The sequence below is a fragment of the Nicotiana sylvestris genome, chromosome 3 (assembly GCF_000393655.2).
Source record: "Nicotiana sylvestris chromosome 3, ASM39365v2, whole genome shotgun sequence".
NCBI lineage: Eukaryota > Viridiplantae > Streptophyta > Magnoliopsida > Solanales > Solanaceae > Nicotiana > Nicotiana sylvestris.
The window spans coordinates 57216108-57236581 of NC_091059.1; the positions used below are offsets into that span (position 1 = coordinate 57216108).

The 20474-nt window shown below is 39.7% G+C and overlaps 2 protein-coding genes across 2 annotated transcripts; both read left to right on the forward strand.

Annotated features, from left to right (window-relative positions):
* Positions 1-14997: 14997 nt before the first annotated feature.
* Positions 14998-15951, forward strand: LOC138887400 (uncharacterized). Its single transcript, XM_070169151.1, has one exon. It carries the CDS (start codon positions 14998-15000, stop codon positions 15949-15951), a length of 954 nt encoding a protein of 317 aa, XP_070025252.1.
* Positions 15952-16044: 93 nt separating this feature from the next.
* On the forward strand, positions 16045-18620 carry LOC104226462 (uncharacterized). Its single transcript, XM_009778478.2, has 4 exons — positions 16045-17300; positions 17395-17706; positions 17788-17890; positions 17979-18620. Exons 1-4 carry the CDS (start codon positions 16045-16047, stop codon positions 18618-18620), a joined length of 2313 nt encoding a protein of 770 aa, XP_009776780.2.
* The last annotated feature ends 1854 nt before the right edge of the window (positions 18621-20474 follow it).

The window sequence follows — 20474 nt, forward strand, 5'->3', positions numbered from 1 at the left end:
GTTAAAATTTATTACCTTGTAGAAAAATAATTATTTTAAAGAAGTTTATCTAAATTATTGGGCACTCATTTCATACGAAAATGAATTTGTTGATAAATAATAACGGGGAAAGACAGAATTATGTTTCTTTTTTCATCAATATGTTCTCATGGTTAATAGATATTAGCTATTTTTGGGTTGCCCATGTGGCTAACCAGACACGATTAGGAGAGATAATAATAAGAAGTTAAAAGATAACTTATCCCAGGAGAAGTTAAAAAGAAACCACAGGGTTATTTCTATTAAAGAAAGATTAGGTTTTGAGCCCTTAGTTGATTGTAAATAGCTGAAAATTTTGAAGTGCTGAAAAATATTTTAAAGTGTTAACACTGATTTTTTAAATAAGTATTTGCGTATTTGAATGGACGTGCTGAAACGATAATAAGCGGTTGATATGTTTGGTAGAAAAGTGCTGATAAGCTGTTCTTTTGTTAAAAAGACTAAAGTACCCTTAAAATCTTTACAAAAGATTATAAATTAAGGGGTCGTTTGGTTTGAGGTATAAGAAGGTATAAGGGTGGTATACAAATTTAATACCACCTTAATACTCTGTTTGGTTAGCGAACCAGGTATAAGTTATCTCGGTGTTAATTTTAACATCGGGATAACTTATACCTTATAGAAGGTGGGGTAATTAACACCGGTATAACTTATACCTTATTCTTAGAAGTATGCAATTGTCATTCCTAATACAACATACCAAACAATGAATAAACAACAATCCCAACATACCTATTCCCAACATAACTTATCATAATATAACTTATACCGGCATAACTTATACCAGTATAAATCGTATTCCAACCAAACGACCCCTAAGAAGTTTCTTTGTAAAGAAAAGGATTTACAACGAAAGTGGAATAAATAAAAAATTAGGAAATTTATTTTGGAAAAAAAGATTCTGTGAATTAAAGAATATTATTAAGATTAACCTAGTAAAAGTCTTGGTCAAACTAAAAGTCCTTATAAGCTGAAAAGTCATAAATTGGGAGGAGTCAACCTATGTCTTATTGACTTTGGGTATTTATCAAATGCATAGACAAGTCAAAAAGTGCTTATAAGTCAATTTGACAAGTTTATAAGCTTAGCCAAACACCCTTTTTATAAAATATGATTGATTGCTTTCTCTTCTCAACTTCTTCCTTCTACTTTAGAATAGAGAAGAAATTCGCTTGTTCTTCCAAAAACACACAATGAAAGACATATAGTAGGGCGATTAAACTTCGTTTCCTAGTGATCGAAGTTCGACTTGGACAACTCTTTTGGTGGAAATTGTATAACTCTTTCGCTACATTGAAAGTTACACAATTTCTTATTCTTGCCCCGCTATTTTCTCCAACAATGGTGTCAGAGCCTTGGGTTATCTGTGTCCTAGTCTTTCTGAAGTGGCACTATTGTGAAAATTATTTTTCCAATTTTGTGTTCGGCTGTGAAAAGCAAAAATAGAATCATTGTGTGAATTTTTTTTATTAATTGCTTGTTGAATAACTCCACTATTTGTTCGTAGAATGCTTCTCTTATTAAAATTTGAACAAAGATGATATTGGAAAGTAAGCATCAGTTTTATTGTTGGCAAGTTATTAAAAAAAAGGTGGTGCAAAAAGATAATTTTTCTGTCTGAGTATGACTCTTGTTTGATTTCGTTGGGTTCAACAATTGATAAGAGCAGTTCAATTGTTATTGGTTGAAATGTGTCGTCAGATTAGTAGGTGTTTATGAGTTATGACGTCATTGATCTCTATAAGATGGCATTACCTTTTTACTGTAGTTTAGGCAACAAAACTTTAAGAGTCAATTTTTTGTTTACAAAAAATATAGATCTGTTGGTGCTTCTTCTCAGTGGGTTGAGTAGCCTACTGGTGATCGTTGCAAAACATATAAATTGTTGTGGTTTTGTTTTGCAATTTTTTCTAAATAGTTCTATGCAGAGAACTTGTAATAGAAGTGCTTGATTTGTACTATACTTAATTTGTCTAAATTCGACTCGTTATTTCTGGGAGTGAATGGATTTAGCCAAGTCTTACTCATTCTTTTATTATACTTGAGTAGTCCTTAAAATAAAATAAAAATTATAAAAAGAATTATGTGTCCCTTAAATTTATTTTCTTTTCTACAAGTTATTGTTACATAAGTTGTCATATTGAATGGTTATGAAAACCATTCTAATTGTTTTCTTATTCCCATTTTGGAAATATTTGGAGGGGATCAAGCTCGAAGTCTGCTAAGTGGGAGTGGTAATGAAAGTCGAGCAAAGAGACAACATAGAAGAGTGCATCGTCGAAAGACCTATTTCAGTAATTATTCAGATTCAGTTTCTGAAGTTGTCAAGAATGATGTTTTTAGTTCGATATAAAATATCTTTAGGGATGATAAAGTTTGGGGCAAGGAAGAGAGAAGAAAATATGATGAATTTAAAAAGTTTAAGATGGACCCATCTGCTACTATACCAAGTCATCTTCACCTTTTTGGGTTAAAACTAGCAGAATTATTCTCTTATCATATATTAGTCAATACATGGAGAGCTTTAGATATATTGTTGGATTCCCTCTCAAGTCATCAGAGTGATATATTAGCTAATATTTATCATAATTTTGGTCCAAATGAGAACCTTTATACACTTAGGAAAAAGGACCTAGAAGCTAAATTTATGAAATCTTGGCTTCTAAAGACATGTCCTAGGCCTCAATTTTATCAATCTTCTCCTATAGACAAACTAGCTAAGACTTTGGCGGATATTGTTGTAAATCCTTATCACCAAGTAATGAAGAAAATGACATGTAAATATAAAATAAATGTATATATGACTTGTAATTGTGTAAATTCTAGTATGAATATTTATTTACTTGTCTCTTTTATTATATTTTTTTTGTTTATTGGTATGTATAACAGAGTGTTGTAAAAGGATAAGACTTAAAGAATCTACGTGATTCTAGCCACGAATATTAATATTATACCCACTATGAAATATTTTTTGCTTTTGATTGAACGTTTGTGTAATGACCCGAGTGATTGTTTTGAGTTCTAGCATTACGTTTTGTTATTTGAGACGTCAAACAGCTTCATACGGTGTATTATGACTTGCGCACATGGTTGGTTTAATTTTTGAGTGGTTCGAGATTGATTTGATAGCGTGATTCTCAATTTGAAAGCTTTAAGTTGGAAGAGTTGACTAATTTTTGAATTTTGAGTAAACGACCTCGGAATTGAAATTTGATAATTTTAATAGGTTTGTATGCTTTTGAACTTGGGAGTATGTTCAGATTTGAATTTGGATTTTCATAGAAAACTTTAGCTCTATTTATCGAAAGTTGACAATTTGAAGAATTGGAGAGTTCATAGATTTGACCGAGAGTTGACATTGGTGTTATCTGACTCCTATTCTAGTTTTGAGACCTAGTATAAGTTCATTTGTTAATTAGAACTTGTGTGCAAAGTTAGGTTGTGATCTAAAATGTTTAAGTATGACGCACACGTGTTCGGCGAACTTTGAAAGTTTGAGTGTTAAGAACATGATTTGATCTTCGATTCATGGTTTTGATATTATTTATGATGTTTCGAGCCTTTGGATAACTTTAGATAATGAATTTAAAATTATTGGCATGATTGGGCGGGGCCTCGAGGGGATCAGGTGTGTTTCATGATTTTGGGTCAATTTTGAACCGCTTTGAGGTTGCTGGTTTCAGGTGATCAAGTGTGCTCCCGATCGTGAAGGTCTTGTAGAGTTCACAAAGGGTTTTAGCACCGAGGGAGATTCTGTACATCGCGATCGTACCATTCAATCGTGGAAGGGAGCTGGAACGGGTGAAGTGTGATCACATATGATATGTTGTGATCGCGATGAGGAGCTGGCTGGGCGAGGCAGGCTATTGTGTTCGCATTTAGAGCCCCGCGTCCGCGGAGAGATGAGGCCCCTTGTCCTTTGCATGCGTGTCACGACCCGGATTTCCCACCCTCGGTAGTCGTGATGGCGCCTACTAATGAGAGCTAGGCAAGCCAATCCTTAACTGCTTACATTGTTAACAATTACTTCTTTTAACAATTATCGGCGATAGCATGAAAGCAACAGAATTAAATAAATATGCGGAAGACTTAAATTTAAAGAAAACTGAACAATAATGCGAGAATCAACATATGCCTCTACCCAAGAACTGGTGTCACATTACTCACGAACTTCTAAGAGTGCTAAATACAACCGTTTGAAATAAAATATAAATTGTTTGTCTCGAATATATGAGATAACAGAAGGAAATAAAAGATAGAGGAGACGTCGGGCATGCGAACGCCTGCAAGGCTACCTCAGTGTCTCACTGGACTGAAGGCTGGCTCCCGCGCTACTGCTGCTGTCCAAAACCTGGATCTGTACAAAAGAGCACAGAGCGTAGTATCAACACAACCGGCCCCATGTGCTGGTAAGTGTCTGGCCTAACCCCGGCGAGGTAGTGACGAGGCTAGGACCAAACTCCAGATAAACCTGTACAGTTATATAATATATGGCGGAAAAGTAAACAAGTAATAAGCAATTAAAGCTGGGGAAAGGGGAACATGCTTCGGGGATAGCAGTTAAAAGAAATAACAGGGAATAATAAGGAAGCTAGCACTATAACTTCTATCACTAATGAAGAAAATAAAGGCAACTTTCACTTTCAGTTTCCTCTTGTTGCAGGCTTGCAACTCGATCCTATTTCTCATATCGCGTGGTAGGCGTACCACCCGCTCCCATTTCATTCTATCTCGTGGTAGGCGTACCACCCGCTCCCATTTCATTATATCTTGTGGTAGGCGTACCACCCGCTCCCATTTCATAATATCTTGTGGTAGGCGTACCACCCACTCTCATTTCATAATATCTTGTGGTAGACGTACCACCCGCTCCCATTTCATAATATCTTGTGGTAGGCATACCACCCGTTGCAGGCGTACCACCAGCTCCCATTTCATCAATCTTGTGGTAGGCGTACCACCCGCTCCCATTTCACAATGTCTTATGGTAGGTGTACCACCCGTTCCCATTTCATCACACAATCACAAGAAATCCCGGCAAGGAAACATAAGTAATATAATAACTTCCCGGCAAGGGAACAAGGATATCGAAGTAGTCATCCCGGCAAGGGAGAATCAGCTATAACCAATCTCACTTTGCTAGTACTCAGTTCAATTAATGGAAATACTTAATCATAGAGGATCATTAATTAAAGTTTACAAGGTGTCATTCAAAAACACAACAACTTTCAAGTTAAGACCCACGTTCATGCTTGACACCAACGTATAGATACTCGTCACCATGCCTATACGTCGTACTCAACAAGAAGCAAGTAGCAAATATGACTCAATTCCTAATCCCTCAAGCTAGGGTTAAACCAAACACTTATCTCGATGCCTTGAACACCACTCAAGTCTCAATTATAGCTTTACCTCTTGATTTCACCACCAATCCGCTCGAATCTAGTCATAAGTTACTTAATCACATTAATAAATGCTAAATGAATCAACCCCAATGCATGAAAATGAGTTTTCCAAAGTTTTACCCAAAAGTCAAAATTCACCCCCGGGCCCACGGGGTCGCAACCCGAGGTTCGAACCAAAACCCGATTACCCATTCCTCCACAAATTCAAATATATGGTTTGTTTTGAAATCGGACCTCAAATTGAGGTCCAAATCCTTAATTTTAGAAAAACCTAGGTTCTACCCACATCACCCAATTTCCCCATGAAATTCTTTGATTTGAAATTGAAATCATGTTAAAAGAATGTTAAGAAGTGAAGAAAATAAGTTAGAATCACTTACCAATCGTTTCGGAGAAGAAAGGTTGTTTGGAAAATCGCCTCTTACGTTTTGGGGTTTTGAAAAGTGTAAAATAACTGAAATTCACGTGTATTTATACCCCTCTGAAGTTCCCACCGCGGACCGCGCAAGAAGGACCACGGCCGTACAAGCTTCCTGAAGGCTTGCGGATCTATGCCCCGCGCGGACCGCGCAAAGCCGACCGCGACCGCGCAACACCCACCGCGGACCATGCAAAGGCTACCGCGGCCACACACGTTTCCTCGCGGGCCGCGCAAAAGGGTTCAGAGACCTGTCAAAATTCCCGAACCTGCAACATCTGATTTTTTAAAGCCTAAGGCATCCCGGAACCTACTAGAAACTCACCCGAGCCCTCGAAACTCTAAACCAAGCATGCACACTACCTCAAAAATACCCTACGAACATATTCGTGTGATCACATCACCAATGTAACATCATGAACATCGAATTGAGCCTTAAGATCAATGAAATTTCTCCAAAATTCCTTTCAAACATCAATTTCCCAATTAGGGTACGGATCGTGTTGACCAAACTTTACAGGAGTGATTCAAAACATATATAAGACTCGTACCGGGCGCCGAAACCAAAATACGGGCACGATACCATTGCTTTCTAATCATATTTCATTTCCATTTTCTTTAAACACTTTTAGAGAACAATTTCACTTAAAAATTCATAACTCAAGCTGGTGACCTTGGAATTCAATTCCGGGCATACGCCCGAGTCCCATATTTTCCTATGGACCCTCCGGGACTGTCAAATCACAGGTCCGGGTCTGTTTACCCAAAATGTTGACCGAAGTCAAATTTATTCATTTCGAGGTCAAAACTTAGCAATTTTCACAAGATTTCACATTTAAGATTTTCGGCTACGCGCCCGGACTGCACACACAAATCGAGGTGACTCTAAATGAGGTTTTCAGGGACTCGGAGACACAGATTTCAATTAGAAACAGGTGATGACCCTTTTGGGATGTCACATTCTCCACCTCTAAAACAATCGTTCGTCCTCGAACGGACAGAAGAAGGAAGTACCTGAGTCGGGAAAAAGATGAGGATACCGGTCCCGCATATAGGACTCGGACTCCCAGGTCGATGCCTCAGGGGGCTGACCTCTCCACTGAACACGAACCGAAGGAAAACTCTTCGACCTCAGCTGGTGATCCTGTTGGTCTAGAAAATCCACTGGCTCCTCCTCATACGACAAATCCTTGTTCAACTGGGCAGTGCTGAAATCTAACACGTGGGATGGATCGCCGTGATATTTCCGAAGCATGGACACATGAAACACTGGATGCACGACTGATAAGCTAGGCTGCAATGCAAGTCTATAAGCCACCTCTCCCACTCGATCAAGGATCTCAAATGGACCAATGAACCTAGGGCTAAGCTTTCCCTTCTTCCCAAATCTCATCACGCCCTTCATAGGCGACACTCGGAGCAACACCCACTCACCAACCATAAAAGCCACGTCTCAAACCTTACGATCCGCATAGCTCTTTTGCCTGGACTGAGCTGTACGAAGCCTATCCTGAATGATCCTGACCTTGTCCAAGGTCTCCTAAACCAAATCTGTACCCAACAACCGAGCCTCTCCCGGCTCAAACCATCCAACCGGAGATCGACACCGCCTACCATATAAAGCCTCATAAGGAGCCATCTGGATACTCGACTGGTAGTTGTTGTTGTAGGCAAACTCTGCTAAAGGCAAGAACTGATCCCACGAACCTCCAAAGTCAATAACACAATCTCGGAGCATATCCTCCAATATCTGAATAGTCCGCTCGGACTGTCCATCCGTCTGAGGATGAAATGTTGTACTCAACTCAACCTGGGTGCCTAACCCTCGCTGAACTGCTGTCCAGAAACGCTAGGTGAACTGCGTACCTCGGTCCGAAATGATAGATATCAGCACACCATGAAGACGAACAATCTCACGGATATAGATCTCAGCCAACCTCTCGGACGAATAGGAGACTGCCACAGGAATGAAATGCGCTGAATTGGTCAGCTTATCAACAATGACCCAAACTGCATCGAACTTCTTCCGAGTCAACGGAAGTCCAGTAACGAAGTCCATAGTGATTCTCTCCCACTTCCACTCGGGAATCTCAATCCTCTGAAATAAACCACCAGGCCTCTGATGCTCATACTTAACCTGCTGACAATTCAAACACCAAGCCACATAGGCAACGATATCCTTCTTCATTCTACGCCACCAATAATGTTGCCGCAAATCCTGATACATCTTCGCGGCTCCCGAATGGATAGAGTACCGGGAACTATGGGCCTCCTCTAAAATCAACTCTCGAAGCCCATCTACATTAGGCACACAAACTCGACCCTGCAATCTCAGAACTCCATCATCACCTAAGGTAACCTGCTTGGCACCCCCACACTGCACCGTGTCTCTAAGGACACACAAATAGGGATCATCAAACTGCCGATCACGGATATGCTCCAATAACGAAGAACGAGCGACCGTGAAAGCTAATACTCGACTAGGCTCAGAAATATCCAACCTCACAAATCGATTGGCCAAGGCCTGAACATCCAAAGCAAGCGGCCTCTCACCGACTAGAATATAAGCCTTCCCATACTGGCTGACTTTCTACTCAAAGCATCGGCCACCACGTTGGCCTTTCCCGGGTGATATAGGATAGTGATGTCATAATCTTTCAACAACTCTAACTACCTCCTCTGCCTCAAATTCAACTCCTTTTGCTTGAACAAATACTGAAGACTCTTATGATCCGTGAACACCTCATATGTCACGCCATACAGGTAATGCCTCCAAATCTTCAATGCGTGAACAATGGCTGCCAACTCTAAATCATGCACTGGATAGTTCTTCTCATGAACCTTCAACTGTCTCAAAGCATAGGCAATGACTTTGCCATCCTGCATCAACACTGCACTAAGTCCGATGCGAGATGCATCACAATAAACGGTGTAAGGCCCTGAACCTATGGGCAAAAATAACACTGGCGCCGTAGTCAGGGCTGTCTTGAGCCTCTTAAAGCTTGCCTCACACTCGTCCGACCATCTGAACTAGGCACCATTCTGGGTCAACCTGGTCATCGGGGCTGCAACAGATGAGAACCCCTCCACGAACCGACGATAGTAACCTGCCAATCCCAAGAAACTCCGAATCTCTGTAGCTGATGCTGGTCTAGGCCAGTTCTTGACTGCCTCAATCTTCTTTGGATCAACCTAAATACCCTCTACTGGTACAACGTGACCCAGGAATGCCACTGAACTCAACAAGAACTCACACTTCGAGAACTTAGCATATAACTGACTATCCTTCAGAGTCTAAAAACCCACTCTGAGGTGTTGCTCGTGCTCCTCCTGGCTGCGGGAATATATCAGGATATCATCAATAAAGACTATCATGAACAAGTCCAAATAAGGCCTGAACACTCGGTTCATCAACTCCATAAACGTTGTTGGGGCATTGGTCAACCCTAATGACATAACCAAGAACTCATAATGCCCGTACCGAGTGTGGAAAGTTGTTTTAGGGACATCGGATGCCCTAATTCTCAACTGCTGGTAGCCAGATCTCAAGTTAATCTTTGAAAATACCTTGGAACCCTAAAGCTGATCGAACAAATCATCAATCCTCGGAAGTGGATACTTATTCTTAATTGTAACCTTGTTCAATTGCCGGTAATCAATGCACATTCTCATCGAACCATCCTTTTTCTTTACAAACAAAACCGGCACACCCCAAGGCGAAATGCTAGGTCTAATGAAACCCTTCTCCAGCAAATCCTGCAACTGTTCCTTTAACTCTTTCAACTCCGGCGGGGCCATACGATATGGTGGAATAGAAATGGGCTGAGTTCCCGGAGCCAGATCAATGCAGAAATCAATATCCCGGTCGGGTGGCATCCCCGACAGGTCTGAAGAGAAAACCTCAGGAAACTCACGAACCATGGGCACCGAATCAATATAGGGAACCTCAGCACTGGAGTCACTAACATAAGCCAAATATGCGAAACACCCCTTCTCGACCATACGTCGAGCCTTCACATACGAAATAACACTTCGGGTAGAATGACTTGAAGTCCCTCTCCACTCTAAATGGGGCAAACCCGGTAAGGCTAAGGTCACGGTCTTGGCATGGCAATCCAAGATAGCATGGTACGGGGATAACCAATCCATTCCCAATATAATATCGAAGTCGACCATGTCTAAAAGCAACAAATCAACACGGGTCTCAAGACCCCCAAACACTACAATACAAGTATGATGAACTCGATCGACCACAATAGAATCACCCACCGGTGAAGACACATAAACAGGAATACTCAATGAATCACTAGGCATGACCAGGTACGGGGCAAAATAATATGACACGTACGAATACGTAGACCCTGGATCAAATAGCACTGAAGCATATCTATCACAAACTAGTATAGTACCTGTAATTACTGCATCTGAAGACTCAGCCTCAGGCCTAGCTGGAAGTGCATAACATCGGGGCTGGGCCCCACCACCCTGAACTGCCTCTCTGGGACGGCCTGCTGCTGGTTGGCCTCCACCTCTAGCGGCTTGAGTTCTACCTCTAGGACCTCTACCTCAACTTCTAACACCTCTGCCCCCGCCACTAGCTGGCTGGGCAGGCTGTGGGACATCTGGTGCCTGTACCATAGCATGAGAACCCTGATGCGGAGAACTGCTCGAAGCTCGAGGGCAATACCTAGCAATGTGCCTCGTGTCACCACAAGTAAAACAAGCCCTCGGTTGTTGGGGCTGACGACCCTAGAAACTCTAAAGCGGCGGTGCACTAATAGGTGCTGATGGTGCACTGTAAGGCTGCTGATCAGAATAGTGCGTCTGAGAACCACGACCACCTGAAGTACCATGGGAGACCTGAAGAGCTGACTGAAAGGGCCTAGGAGGATGGCCTCTACCATATGAATCTCTACCTCCAGACGAGGTACCACTGAATCTACCTGAATGACGGGGCCGCTTATCTGACCCATGACCACCTCCCTGTGACAGAACCATCTCAACTCTGCGGGCCACATTGGCCGCCTCTTGAAATGTAATCTCACTCCCGGCCTCCTTTGCCATCTAAAGACGAATCGGCTAAATAAGACCATCAATAAACCTCATCACCCTCTCTCTCTCTCTCTCTCTCGGTGGGAAGTATGACAAGAGCATGTCGAGCTAGATCGATGAACCTGGTCTCATATTGAGTGACCGTCATGGAACCCTGCTGAAGGCGCTCAAACTGCCTTCGATAGGCTTCTCTCTGCGTCACGGTGAGAAACTTCTCTAGAAATAACACTGAAAACTGCTCCCATGTCAAAGATGGCAATCCGGCTGGTCTCGCTAAGCAATAATCCCTCTACCAAGTCTTGGTGGATCCAGATAAGTGAAATGCAGCAAAATTGACCCCATTGGTCTCAACAATGCCCATGTTCCTGAGAACCTCGTGGCAGCTGTATAGGAAATCCTAGGGATCCTCAAAAGGAGCTCCGCTGAAAGTAGTAGGGAAGAGCTTGGTGAATCTGTCCAGTCTCCACAAAGCATCGGCGGACATAGCCGCTCCATCGCCAGTCTGAGTCACTACACCCGACTGAACTGCCACCCTGGCTGAACCGCTGGAACCTGAATCTGGGGAGATACCTGCTCCGGAGTGCGTGTAGCAGGAGTCTGAGCCCCTCCTCCAGCCTGAGAAGTGGCTAGTGCTACAAGAAGCAAACCTGCTCAGGTGACACTCTCCATAAGGCCCACCAATCGAACCAGAGCGTCCTGAAGAACTAGGGTAGCGATAAACCCCTTTGGGACCTGAGCTGGGCCCACCATAACTGTTGGGGTTGGAACCTCCTCCTCAAAATCAACCTGAGGCTCCGCCACTGGTACCGCTGCTCGGGGCTGGGCTCTGCCCCTACCTCGGCCTCTAGCACGGCCTCGGCCTTACCCTCTGCCCCTAATGGGAGCTGCTATAGGGGGCTCGAGCTGCTGAGCAGTAGATGAGGAAGTGCGTGTTCTCGCCATCTGCGACGAACAGAGTAGAAGTTCAATTAGCATTTGAGGAACAAATCCACACGACAAGAAAGAACAAAAGTGAAGTTTTCCTAACTCGGTAGCCTCTGGGGGATAAATACAGATGTCTCCGTACCGATCCCTCAAACTCTACTGAGCTTGTCCGTGAGTTATGATACCTATGTAACCTAGTGCTCTGATACCAACTTGTCACGACCCAGATTTCCCACCCTCGGGAGTCGTGATGGCGCCTACTAATGAGAGCTAGGCAAGCCAATCCTTAACTGCTTACATCGTTAACAATTACTTCTTTTAACAATTATCGGCGATAGCATGAAAGCAACGGAATTAAATAAATATGCGGAAGACTTAAATTTAAAGAAAACTGAACAATAATGCGAGAATCAACATATGCCTCTACCCAAGAACTGGTGTCACATTACTCATGAACTTCTAAGAGTGCTAAATACAACCGTTTGAAAGAAAATATAAACTGTTTGTCTCGAATATATGAGATAACAGACGGAAATAAAAGATAGAGGAGACGCCAGGCCTACGAACGTCTGCAAGGCTACCTCAGTGTCTCACTGGACTGAAGCTTGGCTCTCGCGCTACTGTTGCTGTCCAAAACCTGGATCTGTGCAAAAGAGCACAGAGCGTAGTATCAGCACAACCGGCCCCATGTGCTGGTAAGTGTCTGGCCTAACCTCGGCGAGGTAGTGACGAGGCTAGGACCAGACTCCAGATAAACCTATGAAGTTATATAATATATGGCGGAAAAGTAAACAAGTAATAAGTAGTTAAAGCTGGGGAAAGGGGAACATGCTTTGGGGATAGCAGTTAAAAGAAATAACAGGGAATAATAAGGAATCTAGCACTATAACTTCTATCACAAATGAAGAAAATAAAGGCAATTTTCACTTTTAGTTTCCTCTTGTTGCAGGCGTGCAACCCGATCCCATTTCACATATCTTGTGGTAGGCGTACCACCCGCTCCCATTTCATTCTATCTCGTGTTAGGCATACCACCCGCTCCTATTTCATTATATCTTGTGGTAGGCGTACCACCCGCTCCCATTTCATAATATCTTGTGGTAGGCGTACCACCCACTCCCATTTCATCAATCTTGTGGTAGGTGTACCACCCGCTCCCATTTCATAATATCTTGTGGTAGGCGTACCACCCGCTCCCATTTCACAATGTCTTGTGGTAGGCGTACCACCCGCTCTCATTTCATCATACAATCACAAGAAATACCGGCAAGGGAACATAAGTAATATAATAACTTCCCGGCAAAGGAACAAGGATATCAAAGTAGTCATCCCGATAAGGGGGAATCAGCTATAACCAATCTCACTTTGCTAGTACACAGTTCAATTAATGGAAATACTTAATCATAGAGGATCATTTATTAAAGTATACAAGGTGTCATTCAAAAACACGACAACTTTCAAGTTAAGACCCACGGTCATGCTTGACACCAACGTACACTACAAAAAAAGGGCCTAATTGCGGCGGTTTAATAGCGGGGGTCAGATCCGACCCCCACAAATTTCATTAAATAACGGGGGTTTACTTAACTGACACAATATAAGTAAATAGCGGCGGCTGAAAACCTACGCCATCTGCAAAAAAAAACAGTGCGCTAATATTTCCCACGCTCTTTTTTGCTTCGTTCATTTTTTTCTCTGGAAAAAAATACAAATATAACAAAACCTCAAAAGCTCCGCCAGTTCTCACCAACGTTTTACCACGACTCAAGGTAAAGGTTTCGATTTTGAGAGATTAACTCAAATTTCATGATTCTTTCTACTTTATTTTTCTTAGAATTGAAAGTTTTGTGTGAATTTCTCATTCCGTTTGTGAGATTTGAACTCACATCCTTGTTGTTCCCTCTTTTTTCTTTGATTTTCTTCACATTTTCCCCCTATAGCAGTGGCAAAGGTATCTCAATTACTCACTCGGGCATAGTAATCGACAAGTATCTTTAATTACAGTAAGTTCTTCTACCCTATTTTTGGTTTAGTGCAATATTATTTCTACAAATGGGTCTTTGATTTTCCCCATTTTTGGGTTTGTATAATCTGTAACTTTTGTATGTTTTCTATTGCATGTGGCTTTAATTTTATTTTTGCTGTTTTTTGGATACTTTATGTTAGATTTGGATTTTCTCTGTTTATTTGAGATTTTTTTGTTGAATTAGTAGAAAATATAAATTTTTTGCACCATGTTGTATGGGAATTTATATGGGTGTATTGTGATTCTAAGGTTTGGTGTTTGAGCAAAAATTTGGTACTAATACCATTTTTGGGTTTGATTCTAAGGTTTGGTGTTTGACTCAACGGGCTTTTTCGTTAGAGGCAAATTCAAGTAACTAATAGCATTCCTATCTTTTCTGAACCATGAAGCCAAAAACTTTAAAAAATCTTCACAAAATCAGATATTTGAGAAAGCTCCTATTGTACGCTTCCAAGAGTTAGAAAGTAGTAGTATGAAAAAAAAACAAGAAACCAAGAAAAATAGCATTGCATTAAAAAAACATTTTTTTTTGCTAATCCAAGACAATTCAAGAACTGCTGCAATGCTAGAGAAACACACACTAGTTTTATACCAGTATATAGTAAAAAGGGTAAAAAAAAAAAAGCAAAGTTCTTAGATTATGCAAATTTTGGCGGAGTTTTCAAATGATGTTGTGGCCAAAAGTAGAATTAAAGAAAGTAAGCATATGGTAGATACACAACAGACAAGTATCTCATTGCTCAGGCCTTCATTGTAGTACCTCTTATAAAAAAAATACCTTCATTGTAGTACCTAATGTATTTAGCTCTATATTGTCGCCTCTCTCCCCCTCACTATTGAAATTTACTCTACTTCTTTACCTAAAATCCTCTAAAACAAATTAGAAGAATAAAGAGAGATTAGAATAGTTAGAAGAATTGCAAGTTTATTTACTTTGTTTCTCTATCTCAAATCTATCGGTACTTCATGAAAATCACAATAATCTTTTCTTAAGATATTCGGTTATGTAAGTTCTTTGTTAGAATTAATTAATTTTTTCATTTTCTATTATGTTAACTTATGTTAATAGACTACTAATTTTCTTCCTCATGAAATCTTATAGGTGATATTATTGCACAATAATCTACTTTCCAATGGATAAATCTTGGATTGGAATGCCAAGGAACACACCACAGTATTTGCTTGGTTTGAATCAATTTCTAGATTTTGCATTTAACAATGTAGCTATAGGAGATAAAATAAAATGTCCATGTCCTAAATGTGGTTGTAGGAAGTGGAAGACTAGAAATATAGTGTTTGATCATTTGATCGAGAAGTCGTTCCCCCAAAATTATGTCACTTGGGTTATGCATGGGGAAATGAATGTATTACATAATTATGAAAATGTAGAGGTCACTCAAGATGCACTACCCATTGAAAATCCTGTAGAATTATTGATCAATGAAGCATTCGGGGGCATAAGGCATGAGGATGTTGATGTAGGTCCGTCACAAGTAGTCGGAGAAGAAGAAATGATACATGATATGCCCACTTCAAATAACAAAGATTTTTTTGAGTTGCTTAGAGATAGACGTCAAGAATTATATGAAGGGTCTAAGTACTCAAAGTTGGAATTTTTGTTTAAGCTTTATCACATAAAGTGTTTGTCTGGGTTAAGTGATAAGGGAATGACTATGATACTAGATCTACTCAGAGACACATTTAAATTTGCAAAGATTCCTCATTCTTTTTATGAAGCCAAAAAGACCATCAATAAGTTGTGTCTTGATTATATCAAGATAGATGCTTGTCCAAATGATTGCATGTTATACTGGGAGGATGATGTTAATGCAGAAACATGCAAGTATTGTCACACTTCTAGATGGAAGCCCGAAAAGGAGAGCAGTAAAGACCATGAACCAACTACAAGTAAGAAACAAAAAAAGAAGAAAAAGAAGAAGCCTGCAAAAATTTTGCGCTACTTTCCATTAAAACCAAGATTACAAAGATTGTGCATGTGCTCTAAGATTGCAGAGCATATGAGATGGCATGCAGATGATGATAACAAAGATGGAACCATAAGACACCCTAGAGATGGTGAGGCATAGAAGAGATTTAATACAACCTTTCCTATATTTGCTTCCGATCCTCGAAATGTTCGATTAGGCCTGACTAATGATAGTTTCAATCCTTTTGGGACAATGAATACTAATTATAGCATTTGGCCTGTAGTTTTGGTTCCATATAACCTTACTCCTTGGTTGTGTGTGAAGCAACCAAATTTTATCCTCTCAATGATCATTCCAGGTCCACGTACAGCAGGGAATAATATAGATGTATACCTACAACCCCTTATTAATGAGTTGAATGAGTTGTGGAGTGAAGGTGTGGACACTTTTGATTCATCAAAGGATGAAATGTTTAGAATGAGAACAGCTCTTATGTGGACAATTAGCGACTTTCCTGGACTTGATATCTTATCTGGTTGGAATACACATACTGGTCTTGCATGCCCCTCTTGTAATTTTGATGCAGAACCTTGTCGACTTTGTCATAGTAGAAAGTGGTGTTTTATTGGCCATCGTCGGTTTTTGGGAAGAAATCATAAATTTAGAATGATGAGACATCGTTTTGATGGAAATGTTAAAGAGAGGACCCCTCCAAAGAAGTTATCAGGATCAGACATTTTGCAACAAGTGAAAGATATCAATGTCATATTTGGAAGACAAGCAGAATTGAATGATAAAAGGAAAAGAAATAGGAAAAAGAGTGTTGGAGAAGGTGTAACTCAACAATGGAGAAAAAAAAGCATATTTTTTGATCTTCCATATTGGGAGTTTAACTCATTGCGCCATAATTTAGATGTTATGCATATTGAAAAGAATGTGTTTGATAATATTATATACTCTTTGCTAAATGATAAAGAAAAATCAAAGGATCATGTGAAGGCTCGAAGAGATCTACAAGATATGGGTATAAGGAGTGATCTTTGGCCGGATGAGAATGATGAATGTCGGCTTGGTGCATTTACAATTCCAAAGGAGAAGAAACTGGCCTTCCTAAAGACTTTAAAGAATATCTCAGTGCCGGATGGTTATTCAAGTAATATATCTCGTTGTATTTATTTGGATCAAAAAAGGATCTTTGGATTAAAAAGTCATGATTGTCACATCCTTATGGAACAATTGTTACCAATAGCAATCCGCAATGTGCTTCCAAACCAGGTTGTTGCAACGTTGGTAGAGCTTTCCTCCTTTTTTAGGCATCTTTGTCTGAAAAGCTTAAGCCTCTCAGACCTAGAAAAGCTACAAAATCGGATTGTGGAAACTCTTTGCCATCTAGAGATGTTATTCCCTCCATCATTTTTTACTGTAATGGTTCATCTAACTGTTCATCTAGTGGATGAAGTAATACAAGGTGGCCCAGTACATTATCGGTGGATGTATTTTGTTGAAAGGTAAAATATTTCTTATTCAAAATTATTTTAACAGATCTTGTAATAGTATTTAAATGTAAATGCTTCTTCTAACACTTTATTATATTGGTTATAGATTATTAGGTCATTTCAAGTCCCTTGTAGGAAACAAATCACAACCAGAAGGTTCTATAGCTGAAGGTTACATAGTTGAAGAAGCTCTAACTCTTTATTCTCGTTATTTTGAGGGAATTGAGTCAAGGTTAAATCGACCTAAACGTGTAAATGATGAACCAAATCATAATGAGGCTTCAGAAGTGTCAACTATGTTCCCTCAACAAGGTAAACCCATTGGAGGCTCCACAATAGAACCATTGACTCTTTTGGAGAAAACTCAAGCTCATCGATATGTGTTACTTAATTGCGCAGCAGTAAAGCCATTTATTGAGTAAGAAATTTATTTTGATTTTATTTATGAGAAACATTTAGAGTAATTGGATTAATATTTATGCATATAACACCTTTGTAGTGAATTTAGACATCACATCAGAAGAAGTAGAGGTCGAAGACTTTCCCCAACAGAGATAGAGAGGAGAGTTAGTAAAGAGTTCCCTGATTGGTTTCCTAAGCGAGTGAGTAAACGATTTTTAAAATGTTTCCTAATTGGTTTCCTAAGCTTTCTTGTATCAATTTGTTAACATAAATATGTTGTTTATTTAGATTATGAATCCAGATATAGCAGACACTATCTCTGATGATATCAAGTTCTTAGCACAAGGTCCAACACAAGATGCAAGAAGATTCAGTGCTTATAACATTAACGGATTCAAATTTCGAACTTTGTCTAGAGAACAAGGATTAAAAACTCAAAATAGTGGAGTCTTTCTTGTCTCTGACACTTCGTGTGTTGCATCTAGTGCAGATAAAAATGCAAGACAAGCAGACCTACCATATTATGGGAAGTTGGAAGATATTATTGAGCTTAATTATTATGGTCGGTTCAAGATTGTTCTCTTTAAATGCCAGTGGGCTGACACTACTCGAAACAGAGGGTTCAAAATAGATGTTTGGAAGTTTAATTGTGTCAACTTCTCTAAATTGATCCACACTGGTGACCGTGAGGATGATGATCCATATATTGAAGCATCACAAGCAAATATGGTCTACTATGTTGATGATGAAACTGATAAAGGATGGAGTGTGGCTGTACATTTAAAGCCAAGAGATTTGTTTGATATGGGAGAGGTTGATGAAGAAGAAATATACGAGAATGAGCCATACCAACAACAAGAATTTGGACGATTTTTTGATGTTGATTACGAGAATATCCAAATTGCAATAGAGGAGCATATGACTGAATAGATATAATAAAATATCCAAATTGCAATTGCAATAAGAATTTGGACAATCTTTTTTGGCTTGATTAGGATAGTTTGATTAGTGTTTTTTTCTTTAAAACTTACTATTTTTTGGCTAAGAAAGTGATATTTATTCTTTATGAAAATTTTGTGATTTTTTGTTGCTCGGGTTCTGCGTAGAATTCAGTAAGTGTTTGATAAGCTATTATAATGTGGATCTACCATGTTCAAACATTTCTTTCAATGTTTACTTTTTAACCATATTGGATTCAAATTTTTTATATTTCTCAGTTACTACTGTTTTCATGAGCTATATTTTGTTAACTTGGTATTGTGGTATGCAGTTTGATCATTATGGACTATGCAATCCTTTATGGTGTTGTTGTATTTGCTAATATTGAGGTAGCCTTCTTGTGTGAGAAGTCCTTAGGGCATTGTTGAATGAATTGCAGCTGCCCATATTTCAAAGAGCAGCAGGTTATGAGCATGTTATAATACCAGCTATGAGAAAGAGAACTTCAGTAATTTTATGTGTATATCTTAAATTAGATTCCTACTTGCACACAATTCTTTTATTTTGAAGTTTGTGGATTTTCTTTGCATTGTTTATTAAATTCATTCATTATTGAATTGCAGATATGCCAAGGTTCAAGCGTTTGCTGAAAAAGCAAAATTCAGATAAGTCAGTATCTACTTCACAAGGTACTGAATCAACACCTTCTTCTCTTCAATCAACGCCATGTATGCCAACACATCCAACCACGTCAATTTTGGCCACAACACATCTGGTCCAATCATTTCAGCCCACATCGCAGGCAGCTCCAATATTTCAGCCGGCATCACAGTCGTCTCAATCAGTTCACTCAACATCTCATCCATCTCCAATGGATCAGGCCACATCACAGCCGGCACCGATAGTTTACCCTGCATCACAGTCATCTCAGTCAGTTCAATCGACTCCAACAGATCAGGACTCATCACAGCAACGTCCAACAGTTCAAGCCTTATCTAGAAAGCGTTCTGGGAGCCATTGGACTGTAAAAGCAATAGGTAAATAATTTTGACTATTAGTACATATTCAGCAGTCCCTTCTAAGTCCCTTTAGACCTTACCTGAAAGTTGGTTACTTTCAATTTTGTGATGCAATTGCAGTACTTAGAAGGTTTTCCCTGCATGCTCGTCTTTTCTTTGAAAAATTCAACTATATAGTGACATTTGGTGGCATTTTATATAAGCTATAAAAGAGCGGCAGATTGCCTGGTCGAGCCGTATTTTGATTCTTGTATCCTTCTGTCCAAAAAGAAAAACATGGCTAAAACATCAGAAGTTTCTTGTTTTAGTTGGTTCATCTCTCTCATGGATTCAACTGATCTCTTTTCTTATACAGATTCAAAAGAAAATATCAAGAAACTCAAAGTGAAAGTTAATGAAGTGCTATATTTAACGTGTGAAGAACGTATTGTGGTTGATTTTGATTACCTGGATGAACCATTTGGAGATGCACGCGGCCTTCTTTCAGGATTTTGTGGAATTTTAGCATGTGACTGCGCTTTATTTCCTATCCACTGTGAGAAATGGTCGAGTTTACCTATCTCATACTTCAACCGCATCTTCGATCAAATTATAAAGGTATAAGCTCTACATTCTTAGAACTATATCACTGTTTTATTTTGGAGAAAGACAACTATATCTCTATTTTATCTTTGAACTTTATACTTGCATTTAATAGACATGCTAACCGATGTTTTATTCTTTAAGCCCAAGTTCTTCTTTAAGACAACTGAGTCAGTTGCACGACAACATGTTTATAAATCTATTGGAAAGAAATGGGCTGCAAATAGGCTTAACTTGTGGAGTG

What these genes read in the sequence shown, in the direction of transcription:
- LOC138887400 (XM_070169151.1), top strand. Translation starts at nt 14,998, where the DNA reads ATGGATAAATCTTGGATTGGAATGCCAAGGAACACACCACAGTATTTG.
- LOC104226462 (XM_009778478.2), top strand. Translation starts at nt 16,045, where the DNA reads ATGAATACTAATTATAGCATTTGGCCTGTAGTTTTGGTTCCATATAAC. An exon ending in TGGATGTATTTTGTTGAAAG is followed by an intron (nt 17,301 to 17,394) that starts GTAAAATATTTC and finishes TATTGGTTATAG; the next exon opens with ATTATTAGGTCATTTCAAGT. An exon ending in CTGATTGGTTTCCTAAGCGA is followed by an intron (nt 17,891 to 17,978) that starts GTGAGTAAACGA and finishes TTGTTTATTTAG; the next exon opens with ATTATGAATCCAGATATAGC.